Here is a 17,107-nt window from a genome sequence, read left to right as displayed (position 1 = left end):
CGCGAAATCCATAACAAACAAACAAATGGTCCTAATGTTTATATTGTTATTTAATTTATATTCTATATCAGAAAAAAACATTTGCCCAATATCTATAAAAAAAAAGAAAATGAAATATCAAAAACTGTCCTGATGTTGCAAAAATTGCAATTCGCTAAAAATTATAGGTAGGCTACTTTTTCTTCATACATAGTGTCTCGATGTTTGTGCCCTATTCCGCAGCAGGTGAGTTATGCGAGAAGTAAATACGAAATACTGAGGAATAACTTTTGTTATTATATTATTGTACGTCATTTATTTTTGAACCAGAACCATTTCTCAACGCTTTTAAGTTTGTTTGTAGTTTTAGCTACTCATAAGTTTATTGTTATAATTGGGCATGATTTTTTTAATACATTAGTCATTACATTTTATATTTAAGTTTTACTTTTACCTAACTGGTGTTACAGGTGAAAGAAAATAGGCTTAACAACTAAACAAATGTGAGTAGCTAAGTGAGGGTTGAATTAAATTTTTAAAAACTAACTAAAAACTAGCTTTTCTTTAGTACCAGTATAGACTTATTTGATGGGTGGTTCAGCTAAACAGCATACGTAGGCAAGATAAACGTGTCGTAATATGATTTGACACCAGTACTTGTACCAGAATAATCCTCTTTTGATTTTAATTATTGTACTTATAACTAAGTTATAGTATAACTATTTAACTTAGTTAAAATTAAACCCCAGTAATTTTTACTACAAATATCCATGATGGGCCTATATAGCTTTTAAACTAAAGTATTGTAGCAATAGATATATATTGTTTACATTGTGCACATATTACAAGTTCTGTAACTATTACTAGTACTAGTTTTACAATGATTAAATAAATTTTAATAACCTTAATGTTGAAACTTTGATAGCAGGTGTTGTTACTGTTAGTGTCATCTTGTTGATCAAACTTCAAAGATGCTAATAATTCATAAATCATCGAACTTTTAAGAAAAGTGGTCTGTCAGTCCATCAAGACTGCCTCATTGACCAAGCTAAACTTTAAAGCCAACCAGTGGTGTAACTACAAAATATATCTCCCCCCCTTACACGGACACATAAAACGTAATAGGGCTCCCTATATTTATTTTCCTATAATTTTAATTATGATTCAGGATCCACTGCAATTGTGGGGCTTACAAACACCACTGAAGCGAATCCTTATCATGTAAACTCCCATAAATTTACTGCAACCACTGCATGTGAATTAAACCCAATTCAAAAGGCCAACCATCATGTTGGAAAAGTTATATTGTCTTAGTTGAAGATGTCTCCTACCCTGACCTACCATTAAGTAAAAAAAAAAAAGTGGTTTGTTGGTATTATCAATTTCCAGAAAAATTATATAGACCTCAGTTAGACCCTCTATAATTCTAACTCTTCATGAGAAAACAATTTTAGAGACCTTTATCTCCTCTTGTATGACAATCTTTCCATCCAAAGTGTCGTTGAAGTAGCTGTCCTTTGAACCCTTTCCAATGAAGCAATGTCTTTTTTTAATTTAAGGAACCTAAGGCTGAACCTTATACGCCAAATAAAGCATAACCAATATATTTTACAATGAAATAACCTCTTTAGACTTGTATTCAGTATTTCTGTAAATACAACCTAAAAATATATTTGCTGTACCACTAGCAACAAAATACTGATTGGGTGACTTATGAGACTGATCAACCAGTCCACCAAGTTCTTTTTTTTTTCCATAACACTGTTAAGGTTATTACCATCATAATTATATTTATAATTTGAATTATAAGCTTCATGCATTACCTTATATTTATTTAATTAAAAGCCATTTGTCAGTTATTTACCAGACTTGCCGAATAATCTAAATCCTTTGGTAAAGCAACATCATCCTCCTCACAGCCAGAAATTAATTTCCCCGAAAGGGGGCCGAAGGCTGCCTGGAGGTGTCACCTGTTTTAACCACTCACGCCACTATACAGTAGTGTGTTGTCTATCAGTCAGTCAGTAGACACTAAAATGATGTCACAATAAGGGACACTTAATGTTGCTATTTGTGCTGTAGTGATGCAAGTAAAACATACGCATGCCATGAATCAAAAGCATGAAATAAAAATATTTGTTATTCCTAATTTTGGTTTTATTTGCTCTTGAAACAGAACATTTTTGAGAATTGTATGCAAATACATCTAGCATCATCAGTGTGACATAAAAATGAATGTGAACGATCACATGAATACATTTTAACAACAGAACTCAGTCCAGCATGAAGAACATTAATTTGGTTATGTACAGTATGATAAGCAGTGTCATTAAAAAAAATTATACTTAAAACAGCAGTACGTCTCAGCAATTTGACATGAAGAACATGATTAAATTAATGTAATGATAATCAATAAGTGTTTTTACATGTTGACTTTATCAGTGCTCGTGACAGTACAATTTTTCTGGTAGTGGCAATGAAAAGCATTTAAAATTCATATTATGACAGGTGAAGGAATAGTCAATAAAATGCTTAAATGTTCTAATGATATTTTTATGGTCAGTATTGTTAGCTGTGATGAAAATGCTGTTGCTTTACAAAAGGATTTAGATTATTTGGAGAGTTTGGCAAATAAATAACAGATGGAAACCGACCTAGTGTTGGCTAACAATACGAAGAATTAAATTGTGGCGGAATGCTACAAGTTCTTCAAATACCTATAGAATGATAGGTTTCTTTTTTGTGAATGTAAAGCACTTAAATACACCTTTTTGATTTTCAATACCTCACTACTATAAAGGCTTGGTTTGGTCTGAACTTTCATTGGTGGTAGTGTCCAGGATCACTGATGAAGAGTAGAAAAGTACTGTAATAAGAAAATTAAGATTATTTATATCATGCCACTAACCTGTTGAGAACAGAAAAAGTACTTTTTAAAACATTCAATTACAATTAAGGAAATTATTTGAGAAATGTACATGACAAACTAATAGAAAATTACAACATATTGTAAGTCACATTTTGAAAATTCAGCTTAGGCCTAATATTATTGCTATTAGATTTCCTCAACTTAGTTTCAACCGTAAAGTAAATGATTTATAATTTAAGCAAAGCTTGCAACACTTGTATATCAAAATAATTTACAGTAATGAACTATAAAGGATATTTCTAGTTATATTGTGGTTTAATACATTGACTGCTGGTTCAATACATAGGGAACAGTCCACCTCCAGCACTTGAATGCGAGCGTGCCCTATATGGTATACGACTTGCAAAAATTCCGCACGCGTTTAGAGCAGCTGCAGTTAATGAGTTAAATGCCTAAAGTTGGTGAAGTATTGAAAACCAGTAGGCTTGTAGATATTGTAAAATCATCAAACAGAATATTGTACATTAATTAACAACTTTGCTTTCTTTTGCTGAGCCAATGCTCAAACCACTTTTTAACTTGTGTGTATGCTTCATGATTATAAAATAGTCATTAATCTTTGCTGCAAAATTATTTAAACTTTAAAATTAGTAAAATTTCATAAAGCAATTCCACTAACATTATTGAAAGACCTCGTATGTTTCTCAAATTTCATTTTATGAGAGTTTAAGAATTTTATTGTTTGTTTCATTTTCTCCATTAACATACTTTTATAGTTGTTAGTGGTTTTCAGTACGTCCTAATTATCACTTACATCACTTTTAAGTATAATATTTTTAAATCATTTTATTTCGTATCAAATCTTCTTTTCTCACCATTCGTCCATTTTGGAATGTAAAAATTAATGGCAAGCAATATTTGTTTTTTGAGCTCAGTTATAAACTTTCAAAAGAAAGGTTATGAAATCCTTTTCTTTAAAAATCACTTGATTCTATACATATATTGTAATGAGTTCATGGTTATGAACTTGTGACTTTTATGATCTCTGTGTTCTTCAGTACAAATATCTATGCTGCAAAAAGATTCATCTGTGAAAATACTCAATAGTTTTAATAAGTAAGGCCACCTTATTACCTTATTTTTAATACAGATCTGACAATTCACAGGAAACTTTAAAGGAATAGTTTCGGTGGTTCTAGAAAGCTAAACATTGACACAAATAAGAATCTTACAATCACGTAAGTTAAAACAATATGAACATTTCTCATTTTGTCTTATTTATAAAGTGGACGAAACTTTTGTCTTTTTATATTTGATAATCTCTGGAATGAAGCCATTGGCCATTTGTGAAATATATCTTCATTTAGGGGGCTTCTCGGTAAAATACCAAAATTTTGTAAGATGTTTATGACAATATTGAAAAGTAAAAGTTGTTTTTGCATTTGGAACTAATATTTCTTCAGATAAATCAGAAAAAAAAATGAAACCATATGTTGAGATAAAAATTCTTAAGGCCAATTACCATAAGGTTAAAAATAGCTGTTCACATGCTCACACAGTGTGTTGAACCCCAGACCTACTGAGTGGAATCCTATTTTCTCATAACTTGTATTACATACATATTTTTGCAAATATGGTTCCAATGTCTTTTACCAAAAATTAAAAAGAAATTGATAGCTCGGAAGATGGAATCCTGAAAACTGTAACCATTGTGATATTTTTTGGGTGACAAGTGACCCATAAAGCTTTGTTAGCATTCCAAATTAAGGATGAAAAAGTGTTAAAATACAAAAGACCTGGTGGGTGTCCTAAGGTGTGGTGCTCAAGTCAAGAAACACATTCTTAGTTTTTAAATTATAAAAAATTAATCCGTATGAACTAATTATATTTTGTGACTATGAGAAAAATAGCAGAGGTGTCATACACTGTAAAACTGCTTGATTTCCCCCAACTACGTAGTGTTAAGTATGAGGAATTACCCCCCCCCCCCAAAAAAAAAAAACCATCCTGACCTGGCTACATTTAGAGAATGCTGCATGTAGTTTATCTGTCACAAGTTTTAAACTTTCTTAATTTCATCATAGAGTTTTCAGTTTTAGTGCTCGATTAAATTAACACTGTATTAGGTACATACTGGATAATGTGGGTCCTATTTTCTGAAGATGTTAATAGTTATAAAATCATCATATGATGTAGGAGAGATATCTATACAGCACATCGTACCACATACATAAATTTTTCATCTGAAAAAGAGCTCCATGTGTAAATATAGTTATTTAAGTTTTCTCAGCTTTCCAGATTAAATATGTCACCAATAAACTGTCTTCAATACAAACACTTGTAATTTTGTGAATGTAAGAACTCGTCAACCTGTGAGTTACCTTAACTAGGTTTCACTTTGATTCCCATCGCTGCACTTTAAATTTGGTGAAAAGTATTATAAATAAAAATAAAGTAATTATTGATTAAGGATGAATTGTCAAAGTTACAAAATATTCAATAGAAAAGAAGTGTAACAGGAGTTTTTGTATATATTTAATTAATGTACGTTTGTGGTATATTTTTTATAAGGTGAGAGTAAATTAGTGTAAAAGGAAAGGTAAGTTTGTATATTAATTTTTAAAATTTCTACTGACCTAGAGGAGACCGATGATTGAAGAGTAAAGTGTTTATTTACATATACCAGTATTCATTCGTTTAATAATATTGTTACTCAGCTTATATTTCCTCATTGATGTGTATGTTTAGGCAAGAAATTACTAATAGTTTATGTAGGTCTGAAGGTATCATTAAAATTATAACTTTATTTTTTCAGTAAGTATGTATGAATAGTACTTTAAAAGTAACTGAGAATTAACTAGTAGTTTGGAAAGATAGTTTTTTGAGTAATTTCTTAAATGTTTTTGATATATTTTCAACACTCATTTGAGCTGTGTTTCCTCTTTGTGGAAGATAGAGCACAACTGAAAGTCAATTAGTTAAAAATTACATGACGTAGTACATAGCCTACCAGTAAGTAAATAGACATCCACTCCAGATAGAATGCCATTTTATTAAATAATAAAACACAAAATAAATGGTACACTATTATTATTGGTGTTTAGTGAATCTACCCTTTGCAACATTTGAAGCAGAAACACAGATACACATCATATTTACAACATCCGATATCAAGACAAATGGGATTGCACCTCACTTTTAGCAAGTAATTTGGATGAGAGTGTCCCTAGAAGTTGGTTGTTTGGCACACTTTCACAGGGAACAGTCAAGGATGAATCTCAATATTGTTTGTAGTGAGGAGTAGCTCCTGTTTAAGTACTCTGCCATAGTAGTTCAAGCTATGAAGGTAATTTCTGATGGTATCGGGATCTTTCCTGCAACATTAGCAGTTGCTTTATATGAGACATTCTCTTCTCCCTACAGCATGAAGAGCCCACGAATGAAAATGTATTTAATTTCCAGGATCTTTTAATTTGTGACATGTCTGTGTATATTCTGTAGACTATATTTATACATTTGAGTTATTTGCATATGATGGGATGGAGATGGTTGATTTGTATTCTCAGGGATGCCTATTATTTACTGTATTGGTAGGCTGCGTTTGGTTAATACTTTAATAAAGTGGTGCACTTTAAAGAAGCCATGTTCTTATTCTCCTCGTCTAGTCATGAAGTATATATAAAGTAAAAGTGAATTTCTTTGTTACATGTAGTTTAAAGCTTTTACTAACTTTAATGCCAAAATTTCTGAATACCTCCAGTAAGTGCTACAAATTCTGAAAAATGAATATTTTTTATTAACATTTATTTTTACTAACAAAAGTATTTTGTCCAAATTTGGAATTGTTGTAATCTGTTTTAAATCCATCCAGGAGAATAAGTATAGAACAATTCACGTATAATACTGCTAATAGGCAGCGGGGGAACCTATTAATTTAATTTAACTTGTACATGTATACAATAAAGAAAAAAAGTAATGTAATAAAAAATAGCAAAAACATATTTTCAAGGTATAATTTAAGTTTGCTGTCATAATTTATGTAATTTATAATAAACTCATGTTTTCACGGTACAAAAAAAAGAGATTCCCAATGTGATTAATGAGTTTTTAAAACTGGAATGGGAATTACAGAAACAGCTATTAGACGTTTAATATTTACAATCTAAGGTTTTGCTCTAATTTTGCTGTTTAATCACAAAAACCTTTATTCAAGCACTTAATTGATAAACTCAATACATTAAATTCAACATTTCTTCTGTAATTTGTAATGATAAAAATTACTTTTGTAAGTTGTGTTACATAATAATAACAAGACTAGTTCTGGAAATTTAACATGGTAATGTACTGGATTCCAATTACTGCAGGTTATATTCTCAAAAGGAATATCATCAAAAAGCTACATGTTACATCCTTTGTTCCAATTTGCTGACTTCTGCTTATGCAAAATTAAACCTTAAAAGTTATTTTTTGTTGTTGTTTTTTAGCAATGCATTGCATGTACTCTAATTATAACAGAAGTGGAAAAAGTATAAAAGTAACCTATTTCTGCTGGTTTCCAGATTGACTGATTTTCTAAAGAGTCCAGGTCCACAAAATGGGGAACATTTTTGCTAATCTATTCAAAGGCCTTTTTGGTAAGAAAGAAATGCGTATTCTGATGGTCGGTCTTGATGCTGCAGGAAAGACTACAATTTTGTACAAATTAAAACTAGGTGAAATTGTCACTACTATTCCCACTATAGGTAAGTCTTTACCTTTTAGGGTTACAAGCATTGAAGAGTAAAAGTAAATTAAATTTGTTTGGGAATTATGATAAAAGAGTTAACATGCTGGATCACACACTAAAGATGGGTTTATTCCCATTTAGTCTAGTCTAATGTAATCATATACCAAAATAAATGTTTTATATTTTTTCTGTAAAGTAAGTATGCCAATTTACTGTAAATGAAAAGTCTTTAAAGCAGTATTATAATTTCTTGAGAACAAAATAGGTTTTTCTAATGTGATATATTTGTAGTATACATGTGCGTGTACATAAAAAATAATCAATGTGTGAATGTTTTAAACATCTATTGCATTGTATTGTAAAGTGTATTAATACAAGAATGCTTTGTTTCTAAAACTGTGCCAAAGTTATTTTTGTATTTAAACCTTATTCTGTATTTGACAACCTAATGATTGTACTTTTTAGTTTTTTCCCATTTAGTCTATTGCCAATGAGAGTAGACAAACTGGGATGTTACTCAAAAGATGCAATGATTGAGTGCTTTTGAATAGTTGACTATTCTCCTTTTGTTAGTGAATCACAAGCCATTTTGTAATGTATTATTAGTCATGCTTGTGATTACTTATAGAATATTGTTCATCTGTAACCTTTATAAATAAGAAACATGTTTTTTCTACTATCTGTGGTTCTACTCTTATAAAACTGGATTTTCAGCTTATGAATTTCTAGAATGTAAATAAAAATTTAGTAACACTATAACAAAACATCTTAGATTAACTCTTTCGTTTAAGATTAAAATTGTTATTACTACTATTAGTTTTATTTGTATCAAGTAACTTAGATATATATGAATATCTTCTGCTGACAAATATATGTAACAGGTAATGACCGAAGAATATGTGTATTATTTTATAATCTTGAATTTGAGGCGTAACCAAACCAAACTTAAAATGTGATGCTAAATTTAAATTTTCACATCCTTAGGCTCGGAAGTACTAGTTTTTTACTTTTGATTGTGCTAGTTTTGGACTCTGTTAGACCCAAATTTAAAACCAGCACAAAATCTAAAAACTGATTTTGATACAACTTCCAAACTTCTTTTCAGTGCATACAAACTTGAAAGTGTGTACTTGCTTACAAATATCAATGAAAGATATCATTGTAAAATGATTGCAAGGAACTTAGATGCCAACTGGGGTTTGTATGCCATTGTAACGTATGAGGTTTAAAAGAATAAAATACCAAAGTTTTTTTTTCTTAGCAGCCTTTCCTTTTGAGGAAGGAACAACAGCAGAAGAAGCTTCCTTCTTTTCATTTCTAGTTTTCTCTGTATTCTCTTTCAGAAACTCTCTCTGTCATCTTTTCTGAGAAAGTATTATTTAAATGGATATTCCATCATGGTCACATCCATGTTAACTGCATGCATTTTTGTTGCACTTGAAATACCTTGAAAGTTGTTGGATGTTTAGGATCTTCTTCTGATGTTTCTGTGTTGTTCAACTTTAATTTTATATACTTTAAAATCAGAAATAGCACAGAAAGCAGCAGTCAAATTTTGACCAGAAATTGGAAAATAGTGGTCAAAGAAAGGTAAACAAATACTGAATAACTCACCAGTGAAAAACGTATATTAATGTTTATCTTCATATAATTGAAATCCTTATCCAAAGCTATCATTCAAGCATGTTTTTATTAAATTTAAAATATTTCTGAGATTTATCACAAATCTGGGCCTGATCAAGTCATTAATTCAGGGTAAAATTTGAAATTATAACATATATTATAAAGTTACTTTCATTGACATATATTGATAGTAAAGAGGTTTAATTAAATTTTTAAAGTAATACAATATTTTACAGAGAAAGAAATTTAAAAATGGCCCCGACAGCCAAAGGGTTAACTGTATAAGTCATACCAGCTTACAGGGGCAAAAATCAACTTAAATGTATAGGTTGAATGAGCTTAAAGATGGTAACAACTATCTTAACTGTATAGATCACATCAGCTAACAAAGGCAATAACTGTCTTGATGTATGGGTCACATCATCTTACAGTGGTAAAAACTATTTTAACTATATAGGTTGTATCAGCTTTCAAGGGCAACAACAATCTTAACTGTATAGATCACATCAACTTACAAAGGCAACAATTATCTTAATGTATGGGTCACATCATCTTACAGGGGCAAAAACTATCTTAACTATGTATATGTCACATCAGCTGGTGAAATCTTCCAATTACCACAGAGTTACTTGAATATGACAACTTCACAAAATAGATAAATCAAGTGTATTTCTGCTGGGACGATATGCAACAAGGTTTGGGTAATGAGATTTTGGACTCCTACTGAAAAGGGTTCTTTATTACTACCCCAGATAAATAGTTTGATACTTATAAAAATTATTTGTTGATTTGTATGTGTTATGCTTATGTTACGAGTGTCGATTTGTGTGTGTGTGTGTGTGTGTATGCGTGATGCTTATATTATGAGTCATTTTTTATTTCATTTGCACCATTCCTATTGATCTTTCGAGAGTGTACATGAAGATTGTTTTTATTTTCTCATTGTGTTATTGATTTTCTTTTGTGATGAGGAAACTTTTGTGAGTAAAGCTCGCTGAAGGAAGGGCAGTGTTTGTCGGTTGTTGTTGTTTTTTTACCCTTTATTTTATGATGGGTAGGACAAAACTAGTTTGTTGAATATTGTACCTTTTAAAATTTAGACATAAAATATCTTAAAAAGTACTATTCAGTGATTTGCCTAATTAATTAATGAAAAAATGAAACCTTTACAATAGTTTAAGGTTAGTTAAACAGCATTTTGTCATCTTTGTCCAACTTGGAAATACTGAAACACATTAATCTTTCAGTGATAATTCATGTCAGTGACTTTTAACATAATGTAACATATACTTTACAATAAATTATTAAGAATGTTACCTGAACCTTCAATTTTTAATTTTCTTAACAATGAAACTTCTTTATAAATCAAACATAAGCTTTGGCATTCCTGTTGATAACTTTTCACTTGATTCACAGCTTTCTTTGAACTTGTGAACATTTTATATCCATTGCTACTCAGTACATTTTAATATATATATAGTTAAGTTTTGTCCACTCAGTCAAGCATTCATTATAATTTTTAGTACAGTTGGATGAATAAGTATAATTCTTAAAGTTATGTGAAACACAGGAAGAGGTATTATTGCTAACATTCATGGTGTTAAGAAAACGTGTAGGCTCAAAAGATCAACTAAACACACAAATGAGAAACCCTATAACCCAAGCACTTTTAAAAGGTGGAATTTTCTTCATCAGAGGCAAACTTTTAAGCTAATAAGCATTCACTTTCAGTTTCTAAAGCAATTAGGGTCAATATTCATATTTCTTAAACATATCTAATGTAAGTACTATCTCTAGTTGTCAGCACTCAAGGTAGCAATATGCAAGGTGAACTCCATGAAAAATTGTATATTTATATGAATTGCATATGTATTCATTGCATTTTTTATTAATGAAAAAGATGTACCAGGTCCACCTGAAAATAAATAAAATGTGATTTTAAAGAAAAATATTTCATACACTTTGCTAAGTAGTAAAAACTACGGAGGATATTGATAACATTTTCCCTTTATATTAGTTATTTTTCATACTGTTGTGTTTGTAATAGACTCTAATATATTTTGTATAAATGGGTTACATGGTTATGCAGTGAAAAAAAAAGGGGGAGAACTGAAATGTTAAGTGATGATTAATTTAATTTTGATTTTATTATAAGTTCAAGCTTTTACAGTAAGGAGGATTATTTTTTAGAACAGGTAAGACATTTCGATCACTGGTGCAATCATTCTCAAGTACACAAGTTTTAATGGTAAAGCTTAAACATAGGCAGGTTCTTTCGGTGAGGCTTTTGTTGTGTAGTGGTAACATTAGGCTAGGCTGTCTTTTGTAGGATTTGTGATATAGAAATTGAACTATAACTTTGATTAAAAGAGATTAAAGATATATATATATATAATTTCTTTGTTCCTTACAGATTTAGATAACTTCTTGTAGTTCTAACATTTTATCTCAGGTGCTACTTCTTGGCATTGAGGAATCAGGTTAAGCCTGAAACTGTACATTTGTTGATTATTTTGTCAAAAATCAGCATTACGTGGAACATTTTTGTCATGGAAAAGGCAGTTTAATATAAATATAGGTGCATGACTATATTTCCTATAATAAACAAGACTAGTTCACCAAACGAACAATGATAACATGTAAAGAGCACTTAATAATGAGTCTCACAGTGGTTTTTTGTGCATAATCGAGATAACATATCATGTGCAAATTTGCAGTGAAACTTAACAGGAGGTCTTATCTTTATTATTTTCTGAAAAGAAACTGACCACGCTACTGCAACTGAAAAATCACTTTTTGAAATTTTCACTTATTTTTGTGTAAAAAAAACCCGTCAAATCTTTTGGCCTCAGACACGAGATTAAAAAATAGTAGGTAATTATACAATGCCATGTAAAGTAAGCTATATAAATATAATAGTACTGTCTGTTGTATGTCCATGTAACTACTTCGCAGGGTGTGGATGGATCTTAACCAAAATTGGTATGGATGCTCATTAGGTCCATGCGAGAATACATACAAATTTTCAATTTTGCATTTTGCACCATTACTTCACCCCATGTTGATGGATCTTCACCAAATTTGGCATGAAGGTTTGTTGGGTCCATGAGGAGATTGTGGTTTCACATTTTGTTTTTTTTACAATTACATATAATGGAAGCAACTTTTCATGTCCTAAGATAACCTTTCATTAATCATAAATTTACACAACTTCTATCCAGGGGATGAGTACTCCAGCTAATATAGAATAAAGTTTAAATCCACAGTGACAGAACAATACAAAATTTATATGGACACAAGTTTCCACACTTTCATAGTCAAACGTTGGGCTGAAGAGGACATATGAAAGTGTCGAAACTAGTATCCAAATAAATTTGATATTGTACCACCATTGTGGATACAAGATTAAAAATCTTACCAAGTTCTTTTACTAAATCCTTCATTCTAGCAGACGACGTAGTTTGGCTTATCACATATCTAGAGTTTAAAGTTTCGTTTTCATGTAAAAGAGCACTTTATAAACATAAAAGTTGAATTTATTTTGATAATGAAAAATTGATTTTTTTGTCTTTTAGGTTTTAATGTTGAAACAGTAGAATACAAGAATATTAGCTTCACTGTATGGGACGTCGGTGGTCAAGATAAGATTAGGCCTTTATGGCGTCATTATTTTCAGAATACCCAAGGTATGTCTTATATATATTTTCTTAGTTTCCATATACATATAGCTCATAAATGTTTTTATGGTCAATGTTTGACTAAATAAAAGTTGTTGTTTTCAGCCATCTTATTGATTCTAACATCATCATGCAATCGTAACTTGTTTCATACCAGTTACACCATCCCATGCTCTTTCCAATATGTTAAGATGGTTTTATAACAATAGTTTTTAACAAGCTGTAGTGGGAGAAATTTTTTCTGAGCATGTGAATGAAATCTTAACTATAATTCTTTAAAATTAGTTGCACCTAACGTTACCAGTTTAATCACTTGAAAGTCCACTTTCCAGTATTTTTTGAATGAGGTTGCATTTTAATAGCTAGCTATTACAGCAAGGAAGGTTACATTTTGCCTTGTAGTAAACCTAGTCTGTTGGCCATCTGCTTTAGGAGTGATTGGAGTCCTGTGCCTGTAATGCTGTAATTAGTTTATGGGTTTGAATAAAAAAAAATGCTGATCCTCTTTCATTACTTCTTCATTCTTTTCTTCCTGTAAAAAAAAGGGAGAGTTAAGGGAATCTGTTATACATACTTAAAGCATGGTTTATGAGTAGATGTAGTATTTATTGGAGTTTTTTCTAAGTAACATTTTGTCGAGAAGAACAGTATTAATTACCAGTTATGTTAAATGTAATTAAATACATATAACTGATTGAACATAAATTCATCCTTACTTGCATTTTCTAGTGGTTGCTGAGGTTAAGAATGTCGTATAAATGTACTAGGTGAAATAGTGTTATTTTGTATCTCATAAATACATTGTTTCCCAGGTTTAATATTTGTAGTGGATAGTAATGACAGAGAACGTATTGGAGAGGCAAGAGAAGAACTAATGAGAATGTTAGGAGAAGATGAACTAAAAGATGCTGTTCTTCTTATTTTTGCCAATAAACAGGTAAGTGTATCAGTATCCTTCGGATTATGTTGTACTGTTTATACTTCAGTATTGTATAATGTGTAGAAAGTAAAGCCACCTGGAGTTAACACATCTAATGGACTTCTCATGTTTTTTTAGTGGGCATGTACATATATATATTTTAAAAGGAGTTTGACTATTCTCAGTTTGTTTGAAATACCCAACCCTCCCATGAACTCGGACATTTCCCCAGTGGTCATTTAGTCTACCAGTCTTCTCTTACAGTTTTGATGATAAGTTAGAGGAACATACCCTGGTTTTTTAAAGTTTGCCCTTCCCTCCTCCTATTATCCTCAGTTGTTTTCTGTATGCATATAACCAATGTTGTGTAATTATCTCTTTCTGCACATTTGCGAGAAATTTCTTCAGATGTTACCTAGGTAATGGATATAAGAGTAAAAAAGATGGTGATTGTCTGTGTGAATATGTATCAGAATAAGTCACTATTACAAAATAACATTTTTTTTTTAGGATCTTCCAAATGCCATGAATGCAGCAGAAATTACAGATAAGCTAGGCCTTCATTCTTTGAGGAACCGCAACTGGTACATCCAAGCCACGTGCGCTACCAGTGGAGATGGTTTGTATGAAGGACTTGACTGGCTGTCCAACCAGTTGAAAAACCAAAAGTAGAATGGTCTAATGCATAATAATTTTTTCTAATCCAAAAACAAAACAACTTCTAGTAAAAGTGGACCTGGACATCACACTAAAACTTCTTGAGAAATCCTGTATAAGAAAAACAAACAAATCAATTAACACAAAAAGTCAGTTTATACTAAATTCGATACAGTACAATTTCCTAAACCATGATATTTCTAACACTGACATCATAAAACAACATTAGAATTCATTATATGGGAACCATGGCTTTGTAGTATTTTATTGTGTTTTTATTAGCTTTCTCAATACATTCCAAGCAAAAAACCAGTTGTTTGTAAAAGGAAATAAAAAAGTGTCTACATTAAAATATTAATCTTAAGAAATGTTCCATTGTTGAACTAAATAATTTTGAGTGACCTTTCAGATAAGTATTGTATATAGCTAAACAAAAAGTCAACTCATACCTCTCACTTTCTTTAATACTACTGATATGCATGAATTTAATTTTATTTTTTGCAATATTTTTTTCTTAGAAATCACATGTTTTTTCACAAATTTCCACTTGTGTGCTTCATTGTTTTTAAAGGAAACAGGTCTTTGTGAGAAAGCTGGCATTCACTTAATAAAGGCAGAAGCAATTAAGCTAGGATTCATTATTAATTGTCTTTTTTTTCTTTCTTTTTACTTTGGAATATGAAAATGGCTAGTAATCATTAAGTAATATGTATTTTATTTTTATGTAAATCAGAAATAATAAAACACTTTGCCAACATAAATGTTTGTTGGTGTTCCTTGGAGTGTTTCCTTTAAACATAGAATATTAAAATAAAACATATGAAAATGTGGAATTTATAATTGTTTTATCAATGACTTACTAATCGGCAGGTGAAAGAAAAATTGAAATTATATCAGGTACAATTACCTCAAAAATACTAAAAGCCTCTTCTTGTTAAATTACTTTCTGGCTGTCAACAACCATGTAACTCCACATTCTGAATGTCATAAATGCAATGTAAAATATACATCAACTTACACAGAAATCTCCACCCTCTCAAGTTCAACATGATTAATTACATGTGTCAGAAGAACGTACAAAACCTTCCCTCCCTACCAAAGGCCATATATTCTTATTAACAGTCATACTGCTAATTCTGTTATGAATTCTAAAGTCAGTGTTGATTCTGAAACTAGTGCTTCTACAAATATTGGGAATTGCTGTATGTCTTTTGAGATATTACTCATGGAGTCTGTCTAATGTGTAATTAGTAGCTGTGGCTACATTGTCAGCTTTCAGTGATTAATGTATTTGGGTCATTAATGCTGAATTGTCTGCTAGTCTCCTTAGTGGTTTTTACAAATATGTTGCTGCTCAAATTGTGATACACCCATTCTTTTCTCTTGATTTTCAACAAGACAGTTGTTTTGTTTAGGCCTATTTTCCATCACTTTCTGAAGTGCAGGATTTGCCAGCTAGCTTTAATCCTGATGAAGCTTCTGTTGGTCTCATTTTTCTTCTTTTCTCATGTGTGTTCTCTTTTTGATATTGAACCTATTTCTATTATGCTTGAGGACACTAATATCATGTTAGAGGATTCAAATCTAGAATCATTCCTACCACCTTCATCTCATATTTGGGTTATTGTAGAGGCATACAGAAATCAACATAGTGTTAATAACCATTACGTTCCTTGCATTCATCACACAATGGGCTTTTTAGCAGGATTATCTTCTTCTGTTCATTTTTCTTCTTGAGTTCTTGATCTTGAAATTGGTTATTTGGGGCAAATCTTCCACGTGTTCTTCTACCTTGGCTCATTATCAGTTTTGTGACTTGCATGCTTTTGTCTTCTTTTAAGAATTTCTTCTTTGGCACAGTTGTTAATTATTAGCTACTCTCATTTTCCCGATTCTCTCTGCTAGGATCAAATTTCTACCTAGCGATCTTCCTAGGCTGCAGCTCTCAATAATGTGGCTCTTATGTTCCTTTAATGTCGTAGCTCTCTATGCTGTGTTGTGCAGTACTTGTTCCCCCAACATTTCTGTTAATCTAGAAAGAAATTCTTTTCTATGTCATCTTATATTTGCAAGAATTTCACTTCAACTAGTTTACCATGCAGGAGAATCATGCCATTAAGAGCTGATCTTCTGATCACTCTTCCTTGAAAAGACCAGCAAGCACAGTTTGTCCTCATCAACATCTGCTACTTTCTTCTACCCCCTCCTATGTGGTCAAACATAGAAGTAAGTGAGATGAGTCTTTTCAGCCAACTCAATGACACTCATCTTTTCTGTAGGATTTCACCATCTGGTCTTCTTTTCCTTCTAATCTAGTTTGCATATATTTGGATTGGGAAGTCTTAGATCATCATCAGAAAGGGGCAATCAAAACAGTATATTATGCTTCTTCAGGTTTTTACTCCTGTCTCTTTTGAGTTCCAAAGAAATCAGGATTGAAGACCTGTTTGAACTCAATTGTTACCTAGAGACTCCTCATTTCAAGATGCAAAATATGAAACTTTTATGTCAAATTTTCATCAAGGCCATTGGATAATAAAGGTAGATATTCCTATACACCTGTCATTAGAAGGTAGTTTTCCAGTTCATTGCTCTCTCCTTTGGCATGGTCATGGCTCCTTGAGTAGTCAAAGTGTTTTCTGGTCTTCTCCATTCAC

At 31.2% G+C, this 17,107-nt stretch overlaps 1 protein-coding gene across 3 annotated transcripts; it reads left to right on the top strand.

The window, feature by feature from the left end:
• The first annotated feature begins 108 nt into the window (after positions 1 to 108).
• On the top strand, positions 109 to 15,211 carry LOC106478395 (ADP-ribosylation factor 1). 3 transcript variants are annotated; one of them, XM_013938939.2, is made up of 5 exons: positions 109 to 225; positions 7,408 to 7,590; positions 12,773 to 12,883; positions 13,687 to 13,811; positions 14,304 to 15,211. In XM_013938939.2, the coding sequence occupies exons 2-5, from the start codon at positions 7,443 to 7,445 to the stop codon at positions 14,463 to 14,465; spliced, it is 546 nt and encodes a 181-aa protein (XP_013794393.1). In that variant the 5' UTR covers positions 109 to 225; positions 7,408 to 7,442; the 3' UTR covers positions 14,466 to 15,211. The 3 variants fall into 3 exon arrangements, with proteins under 3 accessions (XP_013794393.1, XP_013794394.1, XP_013794392.1); XM_013938940.2 differs by lacking the exon at positions 109 to 225 and adding an exon at positions 239 to 285; XM_013938938.2 differs by lacking the exon at positions 109 to 225 and adding an exon at positions 367 to 482.
• Positions 15,212 to 17,107: the final 1,896 nt, after the last annotated feature.

The sequence above is a fragment of the Limulus polyphemus genome, unplaced genomic scaffold (assembly GCF_000517525.1).
Source record: "Limulus polyphemus unplaced genomic scaffold, Limulus_polyphemus-2.1.2 Scaffold207, whole genome shotgun sequence".
Taxonomy (NCBI): domain Eukaryota; kingdom Metazoa; phylum Arthropoda; class Merostomata; order Xiphosura; family Limulidae; genus Limulus; species Limulus polyphemus.
Note: the sequence above shows the minus strand (reverse complement) of the source record. Positions and strands in the feature narration are given on the sequence as shown.

Excerpts from the sequence above, each read along its gene's own strand:
- LOC106478395 (XM_013938939.2), top strand. The coding sequence starts at position 7,443 with ATGGGGAACATTTTTGCTAATCTATTCAAAGGCCTTTTTGGTAAGAAA. Across the intron at positions 7,591-12,772 it reads CACTACTATTCCCACTATAG|GTTTTAATGTTGAAACAGTA; the intron begins GTAAGTCTTTAC and ends TTTGTCTTTTAG. Across the intron at positions 13,812-14,303 it reads TTATTTTTGCCAATAAACAG|GATCTTCCAAATGCCATGAA; the intron begins GTAAGTGTATCA and ends TTTTTTTTTTAG.